This window comes from Aspergillus udagawae, assembly GCF_001078395.1.
Source record: "Aspergillus udagawae IFM 46973 DNA, scaffold_2, whole genome shotgun sequence".
Taxonomy (NCBI): Eukaryota; Fungi; Ascomycota; class Eurotiomycetes; order Eurotiales; family Aspergillaceae; genus Aspergillus; species Aspergillus udagawae.
In genome coordinates, this window is record NW_025091265.1 from 2,546,415 (window position 1) to 2,561,572 (window position 15,158).

At 52.8% G+C, this 15,158-nt stretch overlaps 6 protein-coding genes across 6 annotated transcripts; 3 read left to right on the plus strand and 3 right to left on the minus strand.

Moving 5' to 3' along the window:
• Positions 1–159: 159 nt before the first annotated feature.
• On the minus strand, positions 160–1,846 carry sld2 (the record flags this gene model as incomplete). Its single annotated transcript, XM_043288172.1, has 2 exons — positions 160–1,631; positions 1,705–1,846. The coding sequence occupies 2 exons, from the start codon at positions 1,844–1,846 to the stop codon at positions 160–162; spliced, it is 1,614 nt and encodes a 537-aa protein (XP_043144107.1).
• A 788-nt stretch (positions 1,847–2,634) lies between these two features.
• On the plus strand, positions 2,635–3,552 carry Aud_003218 (sucrase/ferredoxin-like domain-containing protein; the record flags this gene model as incomplete). Its single annotated transcript, XM_043288173.1, has 2 exons — positions 2,635–2,919; positions 2,974–3,552. 2 exons carry the CDS (start codon positions 2,635–2,637, stop codon positions 3,550–3,552), a joined length of 864 nt encoding a protein of 287 aa, XP_043144108.1.
• An 809-nt stretch (positions 3,553–4,361) lies between these two features.
• Positions 4,362–7,001, plus strand: Aud_003219 (putative C6 transcription factor; the record flags this gene model as incomplete). Its single annotated transcript, XM_043288174.1, has 5 exons — positions 4,362–5,015; positions 5,069–6,347; positions 6,415–6,719; positions 6,782–6,871; positions 6,927–7,001. 5 exons carry the CDS (start codon positions 4,362–4,364, stop codon positions 6,999–7,001), a joined length of 2,403 nt encoding a protein of 800 aa, XP_043144109.1.
• Positions 7,002–8,130: 1,129 nt separating this feature from the next.
• Positions 8,131–9,521, plus strand: Aud_003220 (endo 1,5-alpha-arabinase; the record flags this gene model as incomplete). The annotated part of the gene is made up of 6 exons (XM_043288175.1): positions 8,131–8,930; positions 8,980–9,167; positions 9,213–9,241; positions 9,289–9,344; positions 9,392–9,456; positions 9,502–9,521. 6 exons carry the CDS (start codon positions 8,131–8,133, stop codon positions 9,519–9,521), a joined length of 1,158 nt encoding a protein of 385 aa, XP_043144110.1.
• A 161-nt stretch (positions 9,522–9,682) lies between these two features.
• Positions 9,683–13,550, minus strand: Aud_003221 (uncharacterized protein; the record flags this gene model as incomplete). Its single annotated transcript, XM_043288176.1, has 8 exons — positions 9,683–9,872; positions 9,922–10,485; positions 11,089–11,681; positions 11,743–11,974; positions 12,023–12,953; positions 12,990–13,230; positions 13,283–13,365; positions 13,424–13,550. The coding sequence occupies 8 exons, from the start codon at positions 13,548–13,550 to the stop codon at positions 9,683–9,685; spliced, it is 2,961 nt and encodes a 986-aa protein (XP_043144111.1).
• An 845-nt stretch (positions 13,551–14,395) lies between these two features.
• On the minus strand, positions 14,396–14,938 carry Aud_003222 (extracellular proline-rich protein; the record flags this gene model as incomplete). Its single annotated transcript, XM_043288177.1, has 1 exon — positions 14,396–14,938. One exon carries the CDS (start codon positions 14,936–14,938, stop codon positions 14,396–14,398), a length of 543 nt encoding a protein of 180 aa, XP_043144112.1.
• Between the last annotated feature and the right edge of the window lie 220 nt (positions 14,939–15,158).

A 15,158-nucleotide genomic window follows, 5' to 3' on the forward strand; every position in this document is an offset into this window, starting at 1 on the left:
ACTTATGTTACAGGATAAAATCCTTGCCAGATAGGATAACGCTGTAGAATATAGACTAATGCATATATGGCCAAATGGTATCTTCAATGCTGTATGTGTGGTAGTCATTCCTCGTGAGAACTGTAGGTGCAGACCTTGCGTGGTCAACTCCCTGTCCGCCTATCTCCTACGAAAGCGTCCAGCGCCCCGGCCTTTACTGTTCTTGTTTCGAATCTTCAAAGAGCGGTAGTTTGCATGCGCCTCCGGGTTCACCTTGCGCGCGCGAACCTTCTTGGTCTCCTCTTCTTCCACCACCGGCTGGGTGGCTTTCGCCGGACGTTCTGCTGGCTGTGGCTGGACCACTCCGATAGCTTCTTTCATCTTCTCCGAAAAGCTCTTGCTCTTCGTGACGGGTCTGGTATCTTCTCCATAGTCAGGATCGGAGTCGAAGTCTGGCTCCGACATGGTGTGAAGCGAGACTTGATCATCTTCTTCGTCAAAGTTGTCATCTTGATCTTCACCAAACGCTGCGTCGAGCGTCCTCGGCTGTTGTGTGTCAGGGACTGCTGCAAGCTCTGCGGCATCCTCATCCGCTGCCTGGTGTTCGCTTTCACCATCCGATGTCGAACCCTGCGGCTTCGAGGTTGGCTTCGAGATGACAGGTTTCATGCGCACCCTGCGCGTTGTACGTTTCTGCCCCTTCTTCCTCCAGGGCCGGCCGATGTTTTCAGCGGGCGCCTGGCTATCGGCGACCTCGACGTTCAGTGCTGCCTGCTCCGCCTCAATCTCGCGGAGGACGTCCAATTCATCTTCCAGACGTTCCTCTTCCATGTCGCGTAGTCCTTGCACTAGCGCCGAGAGGCCCTTTCCGACAAATTGCGGCGGTTTGCGCACGGCGATCGGGCTCAGGCCGTTGGGGTTGGCAGAGTGAGAGGCGGCGTATCGCGCTGAGTTTGAGCGTCGCAGGAAAGACGGGGTTTCGGACCCAGTGATATCGTTGGCGGTGCCCTCGGGATTAGTCTGGCAGTTCTGATTCCGTTCAGTAATATGGTTGTGGTCCTCAACCATTGCGGAATAGCGGAGCGTGGTCGGGGTCGCAAATAGCGCTGACAGCATCCACTTCTTCCCGGACGATGCCGGGGTGCGTCCGGCTCGCGGGCTCTCCTCTTCTCCCTCTTCGTCTTCTTCCATGATTGTGTCCATGGTCTTTCGTTTCGACGGGGTCTGCACATTTGCGGTACGTACGCTTGCCACGCGATCTGCTGAGGGCGTTGCTGTGCTTCCGCCGGATTCCGATAAGAGGTCGAAAAGCCCTAGAGCCTTTCCGTCGCGTTGAGGGGTAGGACCGACGGCATTTTTTAGCGGTGTACGGTGTGTGGATGGACTGAAGAGTCTGCGCAATGCCGTGGGTGAGATATAAGGATCGACCTGGGAAGGATGCGAATTTGAGATTCGATTCTTGGACGGCGTCTCAAAAGCGCCTTTGGCGGTTTTTCGTGGCGTAGAAGTATTCTGAGCTGTATCTGGGCCATCCTTGGATGTGTGTTTGCGTTTCCTGGGTCGTTCCTCTAACTGGACGGACTTGGGACCGTCTGGGTTGTCCGACGACGATTCGAGTGCTTTCAGTCGAGAGTACTCTTTGTATTTGGCAGCTGTATATAGTGCCGTGTTAGTGTCCTCCGCGCAAGAGTATGATTCTAGTGAATTGAAGGTGAGACAGCATACCGATCTCAGGAACCTTCTTGATATCATTCCTCTCTGCTTTCCTCCCACCATTTTGCGCTGCAAAGGCTCTCTCCCACTCTTTCAGTTCCGCGCGCAGATTTGCGGATTGAGTCAGGATCTCCGAGATGGCGGCGCTTGCCATCTTTCATGTCGAGCGTCAATTGACTTTAGATCCTATCGCAGCGACAGATTACTAGAACGGGTATCAGTGGTTCAGTCATATTCCTTCTGAGCGGGCAAATCGACCGCTCGGCCCCTTGACGCGGTCGCGAATCAATTAACGCGGGCTTGACAGCGCGGGTGACGTAGCGCGTTACTCCCAATGAACAATCACATGACAGCTCTGAACGGGCAAAATGTAGGGCATAGGGCAGTCTTTGAGGGTTATCCTCGTGCGTTCTTGTTGATTCAATTGAGGTAAATCAGGATTTAGAAGTGGCTTGCTTTAATTGACTGTGCCTTTGTGGCTGTGTACCTGCTGCATACTGAGGAGCGAAACAGCAGACAATGAAGCAGATAGCTGTATTGTCAGGTGGTCAGGTCACAGCGCAGTAAGCCTACTCGAATCGCCTTGCATTTCGCAGGGACAAGGGACTACATGCGACATGAGTCTTTATGGTGTCAAAATGCACCACGACTAGTAGTAAGACAGGGGATTGGGCATCTCCACTCCGAGAACATATTCTGGCCCGAAGCTGGTCTTTTGCGGCAGCAGCATTCGGGGATAACAACAGCTCGGGATTTTCGGTCTTATGCAGCTCGGATTTGACGCATCTACAAGTATTTATAGTAGGAGTGGTAATCAGACAATCCTTGACTATCGTCGCCTGTGTCTTCAAATTCATTTATTGTCCATTAGATAAGCCCCTCACTGTTTTGATCATAAACATCTACGGAGTACCCCTGTCGCGATCGCAAATCCCGACCACCATGTTACGATCACTTTTATCATTTGGTCAGCGCAACACAGATTACATCTTTCCAACCGTTGATCCAAAAAAGGATGGACCGGACTGCAAGCAAGATTGCGCCGATTGCACGGTTGAATTCCCGTCCAAGGTGAAAATCGAGAGCTTGACACCGCTCTACGGACACATCAAACGAGTCGATACACATGTACTGGTGGCTACGGGAAAGTCAGACTGGGTAGAAAAAGTGACGCAAGAAAAAGGCAGTTTGATGGAAGCATTAGACTCTGTCAAGCCACGACATGGTGTACGTATCTCTCCAGGGGTTTACGTATGGGTATCGTCTCTCTGACAGAGCCAGCGAATCATGATATCTGCGTCAAATCTCCGCTCGCCGGAGAACCATGAGACCGAGAAGGATAACGAGGGAAATACCGTGCTGATTCTACCTTCATTCACGTTTGTGGACGCCGTAAAGCCCGGGGATGTGCGAGAGCTGGTTGAACGCTACATCGACACGCCGCAGGACGCTGGAAACTCGCAGTCGAATTCTGCACTTAGGTCACGACAGTGCGAGTATGATTATGTTGTGCTCTTGTGCTCGCATAAAAGGCGAGATGCCCGTTGCGGGATCACAGCGCCGTTGATCAAGAAAGAGCTTGAAAGACATCTGCGTCCTCTTGAACTATATCGCGATGCACATGATGAGCGCCCCGGGGGTGTTGGGATATTCTTCGTCTCACATGTCGGTGGTCATAAATTCGCGGCTAATGTCATGATCTATCGCAAGAAGGAGCAGCAGATGATATGGTTGGCGCGGGTCAGGCCGGAACATTGCGAGGGCATTGTGAAGTACACCCTTTTGCAGGGCAAAGTGGTACATCCAGAGAGTCAGCTTAGAGGCGGTTTTGATCGGCTTCGGGGATTGACGAGTTGGTGATTGGATTATGGTATGACGATTAAGAAATTTTAGCCTTACTAATGTAAATGAAAACCGGCATAACACACGAGGACATAACCGGTGTGGTCTTTTACATCAACCCATTAACTGATAGTGCTGAGGCCATCCTTCAGCTTCGGCGGGTCCGGGGGACTAGGGCTGGCGGTAAAGGCTTGCCGTCAGGCTTGCAATCTGACTTGCTCGTAGCCATTTTGTCAAAGTTCGGCAGACTACGCCTTGCTGAGTCTAAGCTTAAAAAGATCATCGTTCTTTGGGTATGATGCTTAGGCAACAAGATTACTGGGTCGAGCGGTATGGTGAGACGGAGTCATACACGGGCTGAAGTCAGGTAGGTCCATGTATGGTAAGATTGCTGTAAAGGACAACGCGATGACAGTAGCACTCCGTGGTTTATTAAGGTTGGTTTCTGGCGTTATCGATTTGTCGATGTTTAGAAGAGATGAACCCCCCTATATAAGGTAGAGAGACAAGACTAGACTACCTACCAGTGATGAGAGTTGAAGCAGAGTGGATCGTGTAGGACCCTGAGACCCTTAGGCCTTACTTCCCTCCCAATACGACAAACAAGTGAGACCTTCACGGAGGGGATTGCCCGATCGGGTTAAGAAGCCCGGTGGGCCACACACGTAAGCTGGCTGAACTGTTTCCGCTTGTTCCTATGAAAAGCCCCGAGCCTGCGCCCGCTTACTGGTAAGTTTCAAGAAAGAATAAAGGCTGAGAAAGGAGAATGAAGCATCGTTGGAAGTCGTCAGTGTCAACATAATCATGGCAATGATGTATTATCGATCATGACCGAAATTCAGCAGAAAATGGGGCTTCCAGACCCGGAGCAGCCCCAGCCGTCAGAGCAACGCGTGCGCAAGAGGCGCAGACGCACTATGGCCTGCACACAATGTCGCAGCAGAAAGCTCCGGTGCGATCGCGAATATCCCACATGCGGCCGATGTCTGAAGAGCAAAACACCTACCAAATGCACCTATGAGGATGGCTTTCTGTGGCAGCAACCCAATACAGTTGCATCGCCCGTCTTCTCCGACCGAGGTTCCACAGCACTGGCTCAGATGCCCCGAGTTGATCGGGCGCCCGCCCTCACTACCCCGGACTCGGGGTTAAGCAGTCTGCCGCCTCGGCCCCAACCACCACCGTTGCCATCTACACCGCATGGCCGTCATGGCGAAGAGAAACGAAGCTTTCTCGAGACTGTTCTCGGAGCCCCCAAGGCGGGTGTCAATCAGGAACCATATGTGAACACCGAAGTGCTTCAGCGGCCCCGGCATCTTCCTGAGAGTCGGCACGAGGCACAGTCACAGCCTTTGGAAGATGACGACGAGCTTGCATCGCCTTCCCAGCAGCTTGATATCCTGCCGCGTATGATGATGCGAGGTAAGGAGACCAAGACGCGGTTCAATGGGTCGGGCATACTGGCCAACTTGATTGCGCAGGTAAGTTACAGCCATCTGTTGTTTGAGTTTCGTGCTGGTTAATGCTGTGGCAGTTCCCAGATATCAGATCGTTTGCGGAGGAGGTCCGACTTTCGAGTCCGAACCTTACGCAACTGCGCTTCGACCTGGAAAGGGTAAAGAAGGGGCTGTGGAAACGAAAGCCGTTGAATGAGTCGTTCCCACTGCCGGACACAAAGTCGCTCATTGACATGCTGCCCTCCCGTCGAACAGTTGATGAACTAGTGGTTTTGTATCTGACTTGTATCGAGTCCACGCATCGTATTCTTCACGTTCCGTCCTTTCTCAAGGAGCTGGACGAGTTCTGGGCGCAAAAGGACAATCCAGATTTAGTGTCAACCGGCTTTGTCGTGCAACTCCTCCTGGTTCTCGCCTGTGCTTGGAATCTAGCCGACTTTGATACGCTCCAGCTGAAGAACGAAGCTAGCCTGAAATGCTATACTCCGGTGGAGTGGGTTCTACACGTCGAAAAGTGGCTGGATAACGCACACATCAAACGGCCAGAGATCACAGCTCTCCGAATGCAAATTCTCCTGATCATCGCCCAAAATAGCTTTGGGATGAAACGCAGCCATGCCTGGCTTGCTACGGGAACACTGGTCAAGCAGGCCATGATTGCTGGATATCATCGCGATCCTAGCCGGTACACAAAGATCTCCGTCTTCAACAAGGAGATGCGCAGACGGATCTGGACGACCATTGTAGAACTCGACCTTCAGGTTGCCCTTGAACGGGGGATGCCCCCCTCGGTTCAAGAATCGGACTATGATACAGCTCCGGCCTCGAACATCAATGACAGTGAAATCCAGGAGACCAGTACCGAGCTTCCTGGAGAGAGGCCGCTCCACGAAATAACCGATTCGTCATTCCAGGCAGCTCTCACGCAGTCACTCCCATTGCGCCTCAAAGCGTGCGCTCTGATGCATTCTCCGCGGATCAGCTGCCGCTACGAGGAGATTCAACGGTTGGACTGGGAGCTCGGGAGATATCTTCAGAAAATCCCTGCCTGGCCCATTGCCGAGAATGACGACTATCAGAGCAAGAACAAAGTCACTCTACTCAAATCCCTCCTGGAGACGAAAATCGCTCATAGTCTTTTGTCCCTTCATACCCCTTTCGCAATCGAAGCCCCACGGGAGCCACTCTTTGCACCCTCTGCGCGTTCCCGCCTAGAGGTTGCCACCCTCATCCTTTCCAACCAGAAGCGCCTTCATGAAACCTCGAAGCAATTGTCTCTCTGCAACTTTGGGGAGTGGACCATGCAGGCATTCTGTACAGTATGTCAGATATTGCACGCGGGGAATAGCACCCATGGTGAGTGACCCGGCCGTTTGCGATCTCAGGGTTGGCTCAGATGCCATTTCTTAACATTCACTTGTAGCATCTTCTCCTACATTCCTCACCCACACGCTACCCGGGCTTGCCGAATCGCTCGTCTCGTTGCTCGAGATGGTCTTGGCCTCTGTTGAGACGCGGCTCCTGCTTGTAGTCAAGGGCGCAAAGGAGTACTTCTTCATGTCGACTCTCCTGGCATTGGTGAAGGCGAAATTGTGGCCGGTGCAGGCAAACATTTACAAGCAAGAGGTAGTCGACCGGGTGATCTATTTTGCGCAGACCCTCTTCTCGCGGCATGCGAATTGCGCTCACTTGGGCGATCGAGGGCAGGGCTGCTTCGGAACAGATCAGGTGAATGCTGGCCGCCTTCCACTTCCTATCGTCCACTCCGCTGACACACCCTTCTCTTCCAGGTCCCTAGCATGACTTCTGGCCCTGGTTTGGCGCCTCCTCTTGCCGCAGACCTGAATGGCGCCCTGCAATCGCCAGACTTCTGTATCGCGGTGAGTACCTGGACCCATTTCAATTCACTCGCATCTCTGATGGTGTGGAATCTAGCCTTATGGAGACATAGACCCATTCCTGGACGTCTTCAACTGGGCGGACTTGACGGGAATCACTCTTGGAGAATGACGTCAAAATGATATGGGCTGGAACCGATAACGATCCCTGATGATTTATTGTTTATTTCTTCTATGTATAACCGGTCCTCCGTACGATACACTAGTGTTTGTTGGCCCCGGGATGTTGTAATCCTGTTCTCCGTCATAGTGGGTTTCGGGATGTTATCCACCCTTGGCCTACGAAGGTCTGATCTCACGCGGGTTGACCCCGATCGGGATGGCCTCTTCCCTGTACATAATGTAGCATGATATAACATGGTCTTCAATGAAAGAAGTGATGTGCTCATAGCTTGAGAAACATGATAAAGGCAGGGGAAGATACCGAATTGAGCTTAGAACGAGTTAACCAATTTGCTGGAGGCCGGAGTGTGGAGGCTGGAACATCCACTGATCTGCAAGTGCTCCACATGCAAAGGAATTTAGGTAACTAACTAATGTCAGCAGTATTGACTTTCAGTGCCTGAATAAACGCATTCCTCGCTATTCTCAGGTACTCAAAGTCGCATAACATAGGAGAACATTGTTGAGTATGACTTTGTATCTGAATGCTTAGGTGCCATGTCCGCAAGGTACCCTTCCAATCGGATGCTCCGTGCGGAGTACATCATAGAGTTTACCTAGGCATTTTTCAGGGACCATTCTCACAGTGACATTGGCTCTCGCCCCTGAAGGTGCCGGTGGAGAATCTGCTCCTAGCTCAACAGGGGGAAATGGCACGATCCACGGGGGGTGATTCTGTAATCCAGTTGGACACAGTCAGGTACCTCCCAGTAATACTGTATCTAACAAGCTTTATTTTTCTTTAATCTGAAACGTGCACTAAACTGTTTACCCTCGACAGTGCGGGACACTGCTGCCTTAACAATGATGTCCGGAGTATTATTATTCTTCTAGGCTCAGCTAGAGATACTATCATCCCAACCTCTCCAAGCATCCATTTCATGCCTTGTTGCACCCAGATCGTTGACGCTTCCATCTCATCACCGTCTTGGCGTCAGTGACATCGTATCATCTCCGTTGACTCGATCAAGATGAGCATTGTTCCTTGACTGCTTACAATTTCAAGAGACCGTTCATGGTCAATTTCCCATTAATTCGTCACATCCTTGTCACGACAAAAGAGAGAAAGTGACGACGCAATGTTTCGAATACGGCTTCTGCTACAGGCCTCCCTACTCTTTCACCAAGTTGTAGTCGGATCGCCGTCCTTATCAACCAAAGAAAAAGCATCCCTCTTCTCCAATACGGATAAGTACCCACTCCCCAACCAGGGCGATGTCGTCGCCCACGACCCCAACATCGTCGAATACAACGACAATTTCTACCTCTTCATAGGAGGCGTCCACATCCTTGTCAGCAAGGCCTCGAGTCTCGACGGGCCCTGGACAAGGGTCGGAACAGTCCTTGATGGGCCCAGCATCATCGAGAAACAGAACCGCACGCGACCCTGGGCGCCGACGACGGTCCAGCACAACGGCTCATTTTACTGCTACTACACAATCAGCACCCACGGCAGCCGCAACAGCTCCATCGGAGTCGCGACGACTGATTCCCTCGACAGCGGGAAATGGACGGACCACGGAGCGATGATCAACACGGGGTCCGGGAAACTGTCGCACATCTACCCCTACAACGAGTCAAACGCAATCGATGCGTCGTTTATCGTCGACAATGCGACGGGGAAGCCGTATTTGAACTACGGCAGTTACTGGCACGGGATTTTCCAGGTCCCCCTAGCTGGGGATCTGCTCTCGGTTGAAGATGCGGAGCACCCACGCGCGATCAATCTCGCCTATGTGCCCACGGAGGATTTCAAGCCGATCGAGGGGTCGTGGATGAGTTTTCGGGAGCCGTATTATTATCTCTGGGCTAGTCATGGGAAGTGCTGCCGGTTTGGGGGCGCTCAGAATGCCAAGGATTTCCCGGCGATGGGACAAGAGTGGGTGTTTCTCTCCGCGGTTTTGTGTCAGGCTGGCTGATTTGGATAGGTATGAGATTCGGGTGGGGAGGTCGACTAGTGTGAATGGACCTTTTCAGGATAAAGACGGCAAGAACCTCACCGATGGCGGTGGGACTGTTGTGTACGCCTCGAACCATGGTGTTGTTTATGCGCCTGGGGGAATTGGTGTATTGCCTGCGACCGAGAAGCACCCTGACATTCTGTATTATCACTACTGTGAGTCAATTCCTTCAACTTTGTGTGTCTGCGCTGACTTGACAGTGAATACATCGATGGGCTTCAGAGATGATGTGAGTTGAGATCAGGACTAGGTAATGAAAGTACTGACATGCTGAAGGACGCACACTTGGGCTGGAGTTACCTCGAGTACGAGGACGGATGGCCAGCAGCAAAGTACGTGCATTACCCTTCAGGAGAAGACACCAAACTTACCCTTGCAGAGCCGTAGAGAACAGCGGAATGGCCAATCGTCCAAAGTATATTCTCAGTATATCCGCTTTGATAGGTACGCGTTCAGTCAATTACGCAGACTCGGAGCTAACAGATACAGTGGCGTATGTTCTGATGTGACGATTGCCCAGGATTGGCATATCGCATCTTACCTGCATATAGACAAATGGTCCGACTGTACAATGCTCAAACCTTATAGATACCCTTGTCAATACTTAAATGAATGATGGCATACATTGCTCACACCTCACGCCTTACATCTTATAGATCACATCATCAGTTCAAGGATCCCAGCCACCGTCGACATTCAGAACCAAGCCAGTCGTATACGACGAGGCATCACTCAGCAGAAACAGCACGGACTGCGCGACTTCATCGGCCGTCCCAATGCGCGGGATAATCGTGGGCATAGCATTCAGCGTGCCCTGAATATCACGAGCCTTGTCAAGCAAGGGCGTCTGGATAGTCCCACTGCAGACAATCAGCGACATCCCAGAAGACAATCAAACAGTCAACTTACGGAGCAACCGCATTGACCCTGATAGCCGGGCCAACCTCCTTAGCCACACTCTTCGTCAACCCCACAATCCCATGCTTGGTCGTAGAATATGCCGCATGCAGCGCAAACCCTCGCAGCCCCTGGATACTGGCCGCATTGACGATACTGCCCTCGCCCGCGGTCGCCGCAATGCTCCTCACCTCCGCCCGCAGACAGTACATCATCCCCGTGAGATTCACCCTGAGCAGAAAATCCCACTCCTCATCATCCTGCTCCACAAGCTTCCCAACGCCGTGCTTCCGCCCAATCGTCCCCGCCATGTTCGCCGCGCCGTCCAGCCGCCCGAACTTCTGCACCGTGGCATCGATCCACGCATCCACGGAAGCGGAGGACCCCACGTCCACGACCGTCGTAAGGACCGTCTCACTGTCGGAGCCGAGTTTCGCGAATGCGCTGGCCAGCGCGTTGGCGTCGATGTCTGCGAGGGAGAGGCGCGCCCCGCGGGCGTGCAGTTGCTCCGCGACGGCTAGGCCGATGCCCGCAACGCCGGTTACCGCGTAGACTTTGTTTTTGACGGAGTCCATGCTTGTATACGTGGTTATAGATTATATATGTGGTTGTTAAAGCGTAGAAGCGTTCGGCTACGTGGTTGTTTGTTGTCTTGAGAGGGGTAATCGGAGTATATCCGGGACAAGATGAGGGGATGGGCTTAGCATTTTAGCCATTTTATCCGGTGGACTGCAGATCATGGGGACAATACCCCGGAGGCATAAAGGGGTGCATGATTGGCGGTTGGGTTAATTGAGGATTGAAGGATTCTTCTGTGAGAAAGGAATCAGACTAGAATCGTGGCACTCCGCGTTAAGTCGAACCGCCTCGCCTCGTCATCTGTCTATCAGCTTCTGCTGGATTCAATCAAGGATCTAAACTGGAATCGTGTTACTCAAGCTGGTGGATTTGCATCATAGTAGTCGTACGGACTTCCTTCATCAAGAATTGCATTGAGTTGGCGGCCGTCAACAACGAATGGCAGCACCCCCCCTAACATAGAACTTTACCAAAGTATTCTGGCCTCTCCTCCCAGACAGATCAGCCCGGCAAGACCTCACAACCCCATCGTCATCCCATCGAAAATCGACCTTCCCGCCCCCTCTCAACCTTAGCCCAGTTACACTCCCCCCACCCCACCTCGCCGGAATCGCCGGCCCCAGCAGGACAGCCTGCACGTCTCCCGCTCCATCCAAATCCCTGACAAGCATCGCCATCACCGCCCCCAAGACCCCGAAATTGGCATCGATCTGAAACGGCGGGTTACCGGAGTACATGTCGAACCCATTCGCGGCGAAATTATTCTGAATCGCGAGGGTGAGCTCGCCGTATGCGTTGGCAGTCTCGTTGAGGACCGCCCAGCAGGCGCTGCGCCACAGCTTTCCCCAGCCGGTATTCGAGTCTTCGACGCCGGAGCCGCGGGAGGTGAGCGTTGTAGCCACCGCGTCGGTGATGGTTGTGTTGTGCGCGTGCACCGAGGAGATGGAGTAGCCCGGGTACCAGCCGTAGAGGTTGGACAGGTGGCGGTGGGTGTCGTTTGGCGTGTCGAGGTCGAGTTTCCACTCTTGGATCTGGCCCCAGGACCCGATGTGGATGCCGGGGTCGAGAGACGCGAGTTTGGAGGCGATGGCGGAGCGGAAGGAGGCGTCGGTGTCGCCTGAGGCTGTCCAGCCGCGGAGGACGTGGTCGAAGAGTTCCCAGACGAGTTGTTGGTAGTGGGTGCAGCCGAAGGTCTGTCGACTTAGCTTAGCTTTGCTTTCGGGGGATGATTGATAAAAGGGGAAGAGGACTTACCGTTGGACCGTGTTCGGGCGAGTTGCAAGGATTGACGACCCAGGTTCCGTCGTTAAAGTGCTGGTCCTGGACGAGCTGCGAGAGCCAGAACTGGGCTGCCCCCTTGAGAATCGGATAGCCGACTGTTCGGTACCATTTGATGTCCCGGGTATAGTCGAAATGATCCCAGACGTGCTGGGACATCCACGCGTTGACGGCCGGATAGTTGGCCCATTGCGCCGAGTCTTTCATCCTGCGTGCATTGTTAGTGAGTCCAATGACCAGGGGACGCAGGACCTACGCGGTATGCCCGAAAATATTCATCTCGTTGTGCGTCACCCACCCGTCGGCGTTATACAACAACCGCGCTGTCTCTGCACCGCGCGGCAGCCAGGTCTCAAGGATATAAGACCAGAGCGGCTCCGTCTGCCCGCCTAGCCCGGTCTGCTCGACGCCCCAGTGGTTCATTTGCAGGTTGATGTTGGCATGGTAATCCGCGCTCCACGCCGGGGAGTACTGTTCCGTCCAGAGCCCTTGCAGGTTCGGCGGAAGGCTCCCTGGTCGCGAGGACGAGAGGAACAGATACCGACCATAGTCGAAGAGCAGGTTTTCAACGTACGGGTCGCCCGGCTGGGTGTAGGCGTTGATGAGAGCAGTGGTCGGCTTGCTGGCGGAGTTGTGCGGGTCTGGGAGGGTGAGGGTGAAGCCATCAAAGATGCTCTGAAAGTCCTTGACATGCGCCGACTTTAGCCGTGAATACGGTTTCCCCGCTGCCTTGGACGCTGTCTTTAGCACATCATCAGAGGGGTCGTTCCCTCTGAAAGAGAACCCGGCTGCCGCATTTCCCTTGGATGCATCGTAATCCGTTCCAGCTGCAACCACAATGACAATCTCCTTCTGACCCCCTGGCACACGGACTGCAGATTGCGCACACAAATCACCTTTCAAACCAGGAACTACTACCGTCGCCCTAGCATTATACCGCATCCCGATCGCCGGGAACGTCCGCCCATACAGACTGATACTATTCCCCGAGCAGGTGACATTCGGCTTCGGTGCCGCCAGCAGATTCTCCAGATGGACCGCAACAGCCGGGAGACTCGTATTCGATGCAAGACGATAAACGCATACGCTGTCAGGATACGAGCAGAATGCCTCCCTGTCATCAACATCAACATCAACATCAACATCAACATCAACATCAACATCAACATCAACACGACTCTTCACTTCTTTCATCCCGTCAACCTACCTCTCAACACACCTACCCCCCACACAGAACTGATCCGCATACACCCCAGTCTGCAAATCCAAACGCCGCCTGTAATCAGCCGCACTGCCAAAATCCCCCAAATCAACCGTCAGATTCGCCAGAACCTGGTATGACCCGTAATGCGGAAACTCCCCCAGCAGCGCAGAGACATTCCCCGTGCCGTTCTGGAAGATCCACTGTCTGATGCCGGGGAGGGCATCTGCCTTGGAGACGTTGGGATTACCTCCAGAGTAATCCTTTCCAGTGTTAGCATTGATTTGTTTGTAGTACTCCGTAAGGGATATCTACTGGACTTTCGAACGGACCACCCCGCCACAAGGAATCAATATTCAAATTGATGATTTCCTTCCCGGTGAGGCCGAGGGGCATTGCTACGTTCGTTAGAATTAAGCTTCGATTGAGGTGAAGATGACTATAGGTATAGCATACCTCCCAACCGACCATTCCCTAACGGAAACGCAGTAGTGATAAGATCCGCATAGCTACCGGGGGAATCAGACCAGAGGGATCTGGCTGTCGCGAGGGGAAGGAGAGCTGAAGCTAGGGCGAGGTACATGGTTAGTTATGCATTTTCTGATCAGAATAGAGGAGGAGGACTTATAAATACTGTAGATAGTGATCGACGTACTAGTTGGAGTAAAAGTGAGGGGTACCACTGATCATGATGATTGGGGGATAATTTGCAGCAGGGGGATGCAGAAGGTGTATTTAGCCGGGATTCCACTCAAGTCTACTTTCTGTGCGATTTGTGTCATCAAACTGGTCATATTGCGATGGTTGTCAGTACCGTATAGTGGCATTGTTGCCGGGGCCATAGCCTATAACCGTCAATTGGTGGCAGCGGGCAAGCAGAGTCCTGCAGGATAGGGCATCATATAGCTAGCTCCCTTGATTTGGCTGGAGGTTTGACAATTACCTTGTGAATATCCCTATGAGAAGTTTAATCATGACTTTGAATAGTACATCAGGACAGCCATTGACACCTATCCTATCCACGGATCGCAGGAGCACAGAGCAGCATACTGGAAAGCTGGAGGATAAAAGATAAGTAGGACGGAGGTTAGCAGAGCAGACAGAATGCTTCTGGCATATTCACCAGAGAATTAATTCATGTTGTTAAGTAGATAATGCGACGCTGGATGTGCTGTAGAAATGACGGTCAACCTGCAGCTGACCGCCTAAATGCCTTCTCAGTTGAAAGATTGTAAGGGGATTGCAAACTCATTGCTTTCTAGATACACAAAAACAAGACCATTCTAGAACAGAAAAAGACAGAATATACATAATTCCTCAGGTACCCAGTCCAGCAGCGTACCGAAAGCGTCACAGTTTTCCTTGCCCCTGCCCATTATCGTCAATTGCCTCATCTTTCCACGGTCGACCGGAGTTGCTGAAGCTCACTCAGCCCCTGAAAGGGAAGCCGGAAGGAGTTGCGCTGGGAGTAGGCGTCACGCTCGGAGTAGGTGTGATGCTTGGGAAGCCCGGATAGCCGCCAGTAGGGCTGCCTCCATTAGACCCAGGAGGGAAGGAATGATGGCCAGTCGGCTTGGGCCACGGCCATGGCCAGCCACCGGATGGCTTGTGGTGACGGTGATGAGCTTCCTCGCGCTTTTCGTAGCCTCCACTACCACCCAGTCCCGGGAAGCCGGGGAAACCGTTGGAACCGGATCCACCGGGCACGCCGGATGGAATAGGGAATGGGAATCCAGTTGGCATGCCGGACGGCATAGGGAATGGAAAACCAGTTGGAAAGCCGCTAGGCAAGCCTGAAGGAATAGGGAACGGAAAGCCGGTAGGGGCGCCCGAAGGAACAGGAAATGGGAGGCTACCAGAGCCACCAGAGCCGCCAGCTGGGAAGGGCAGGTCGGCTTCCTTGGCAACAGGTGCGGGCAACGCGAGGGCACAGCCCAAAAAGCCCAAAGTCGCTGCGATGGAGAGCTTCATTTCGATGTATGAAAGTGGTGGTCTTTGATGCTAAAGAATGAGAGTAGAGAGTGTCTTCAAATGAACGTCAAGCCTGCGTTAGACGAAGCGAGCTTGGAGTTGAAGAAATCAAGAGAGACAATGCCTGTTTTTATAGATGGGAACTTCCAGCACAAATCAATAAAGGAATTGATCAACACAACGGATGAGAATGTCAATCCTTCCGTCTTCGAGTCAGAAC